Source organism: Poecilia latipinna, unplaced genomic scaffold (genome assembly GCF_001443285.1).
Source record: "Poecilia latipinna isolate Pla-1442-1.1 unplaced genomic scaffold, P_latipinna-1.0 Scaffold1925, whole genome shotgun sequence".
Taxonomy (NCBI): domain Eukaryota; kingdom Metazoa; phylum Chordata; class Actinopteri; order Cyprinodontiformes; family Poeciliidae; genus Poecilia; species Poecilia latipinna.
The window spans coordinates 120,382-123,177 of record NW_015114541.1 but is presented as its reverse complement, the minus strand read 5'-3'; the positions used below and the strand labels follow the sequence as shown (position 1 = coordinate 123,177).

The following is a 2,796-nucleotide window of genomic DNA, read 5'->3' as shown; positions in this document are numbered from 1 at the left end:
TGATTGGCTACCTGTCACGTTCAACAGGCTGCATTAAGCTCCCTGTCGGGAAAAACCCCTGATTTAGATCGGAGCCACAACGATCTAAATCACACTACATGATGATCGGTTACAAAATCACCAGCGATAATCTTAGAACAGCCAACATTCTAAGACTGTCATAAGGGGAAAATAGGGGCAAAAAATTGTGTAGTGTGAACTATTGCATTAGGTAGTCGGATGTGCCCATCTTCTCCATTTAAATCTAGTGATTACTGAAGGGCAATATACTGTAGTATACAGACTTAATAATCTGCACTCTTTTGGTTGAATGCATTATTTATTTCCACTTTGGCTTCATGTTGTTTAGTTTTTATTCAAGTACGTTTTTTGTTAATGGAGACTGAGAATCCATTAACACTGGAACTGATTTACTTTATCAGTTCCAGTGTTATGTGTTCTTTTGAAAATAAAGTGCATCTATCTATGGCAGGAAATCACATGCATTATTAGTCATTTCCATGAAATGAGTGTCAAAAGGTCTTGAAACAATATTATCGTTTATTGCAATATTTTTTTAGACAATTAATCACTCAGCAAAATTTGTTATCATGACAGGCCTAATCGTGACCAACATTACAACCAGCCCAGTATTGGTTCCCTTTGCTACATCAAGGCATGGAGGGTTCTAGACCCCCCCCAAGATGTGCTGTAAAATCTTGCAATGAGATGTTAGCAGCAGATCATTTTAATTAGAACCTCCATGGACTATACTTGACAAACAAAAGCTTGTATTGCGCCGGGATGCTGTGGTGGCACAGGGGTAGAGCACAACCCACATAAGCCTTCATCCTTGACACGGATGTCTCCCCCCGCTTTCATTACCTACTTTACTATACAACTACTCTCCTGTCTGTCTCCTGGCTGTCTGAGCCATAAAATATATATATTGTGTGCACTGTGCTTTTTCACTATCAGAACCAATGTCTTCAGGCTTCACAAAATAAATCTGTTTATCACTATTCCTTGCTGGGATCACCTTTGATAGAAATCAGTAAAGACTGGGAACACCACTGTGGTACATAGACTATTACTGACTATATAAAGCTTTACTCAGCGTTATTGTATCTACTGAGGTTCAAATGTTACCTGTAGGGCAGCAGTGTGTGAAAAAACAGCTGAAACTTGTGTGTGTTGCTATTGATGATGTCTAAACTGTTATCAAAATAAATATATTCTAGAAAAAAAATTGAGAAAAACAGTACGACGGGTAAAGTTTTGATCAGCAAAGGAAAAGGAAATATCCCTTTACAGGTAGGTTCAGGACTCTAATTGGTTTTGAGATACATGCTGCAATTTCTCCACTTAATATTGAAGGTGTCTATTGATCCTGATCACTATTTAAGAGTTACACATATCAACATCGTATTACATCAATACACAAAGAAATAAAGCCAGCAGGTTACAATTAAAACTTATCTAACCTTTCACCTTTTTAAAAAAATTTCCTAAGAGTTTGCAGTTAAAATTGAGCAGAAAATAACATTTTAGGTAAAGTGATCTGTTTTTAGATTAACAAACTCTATCCCATTCCTACTTACCCACTCTCCAACACTGTTGTGGGGAGCAGAGTTAATCTTCACTTCCTCCCAGAGAATTCGGTCTTGGCCCCAGCGGTGGATCAGTGAGCGAGTCTTGACAGCAAACACCAGTAAGATGATGAGGCCAACAACGACCAGAAAGCCCAAGACAATTGCTATGGCCTGCAGGACAAAAGTTTCCAATATCAGTGAGCTGAAATTACATCTAGCTACAAGCATAGTCAATTCCGTCATGCTCCAAATAAGGCTCAGATCTGAAGACTCAAATCTCTCACTGCATACTTAAAGGGTTAGTTGGGAAAAAAAAAAACATTTTCAACATAAAATCCTTGAACCTTTTACAAGATGAATAATTCTGAATGTAGCCTGGATTTGTTCATAACTAAATTTGCAAGTTAAAGAAATGCTTAATTTACTTGTATTGGCAAAGAAAGTACACAGCAAATTCGGAAGTGTCAGATTTCCAGTGCAAGTGTTGTATATTAAAAATACAGAGTTAATTCAACAACATGAGTGTTAGTTTCCCTAACACTCACTAAAGAGTTCCAAAGAGTTAAACAAAAAGCAATACAGTCCAGTGTTGATTTCTAAATTAACTCCAACAGTCTAAATCAACACTCAGTCTGGTGTTGATTTAGAAATCAACATCAGACAGTCATAGCTATTTGACCAGTATCAGACAGCTACTGGTCATCATTAGTGACCAGTAGCCTGATGTTTCTGTTCTTCTCTTGGTTTGTTGTACTTCATGTCAGATGGATTTCAGAATGACATAGTCGCTCTCTGTGGTGATGAAACTTGTTAGCTCCGCTGTTGCGGGCATGTCTATGTTGTAAGGTTAAATTATCATGAGGTTTATTATTTGGGCCCGGTCATTAGCCCCGCCCCACGGCCGACGCAGTCTTGTTTCGCTACTGTGTCACATGTTTGCCCGAGGAGTGGAGGCAGCAGTAAGGCGTCTTGTCTGGAGCTTATTATAACAAGGTAAGTTCCATGTTAAAATGATCATGTTTTTGACTATTTTTTATGGAGGCATTATTTTTCCATTTACGCAAGAGTATCGATTCATATACATAGTTTGCTTAACGTACGTTTATTTGTTTGGATATCATGGTGTATACGACTGTTCATTATCTTAACCAAACATTAAAACTGTTAAGAAAATCTGGAGGCCATTTGAGTTAACATTATTTAGCTGCGGGGTCGTTTTCTTTAA

General features: G+C 37.9%; 1 protein-coding gene across 1 annotated transcript in view; it reads right to left on the bottom strand.

Moving 5' to 3' along the window:
- Nucleotides 1–1,560: 1,560 nt before the first annotated feature.
- LOC106935196 (occludin-like) overlaps nt 1,561–2,796 on the bottom strand; it is a gene marked incomplete at its 3' end in the record, with an annotated part of 11,864 nt that continues 10,628 nt past the window's right edge. The window contains exon 4 of the mRNA XM_015015549.1: nt 1,561–1,742. Coding sequence (XP_014871035.1) covers nt 1,561–1,742 — 182 coding nt within the window. The remainder of the gene's footprint in view (nt 1,743–2,796) is intronic.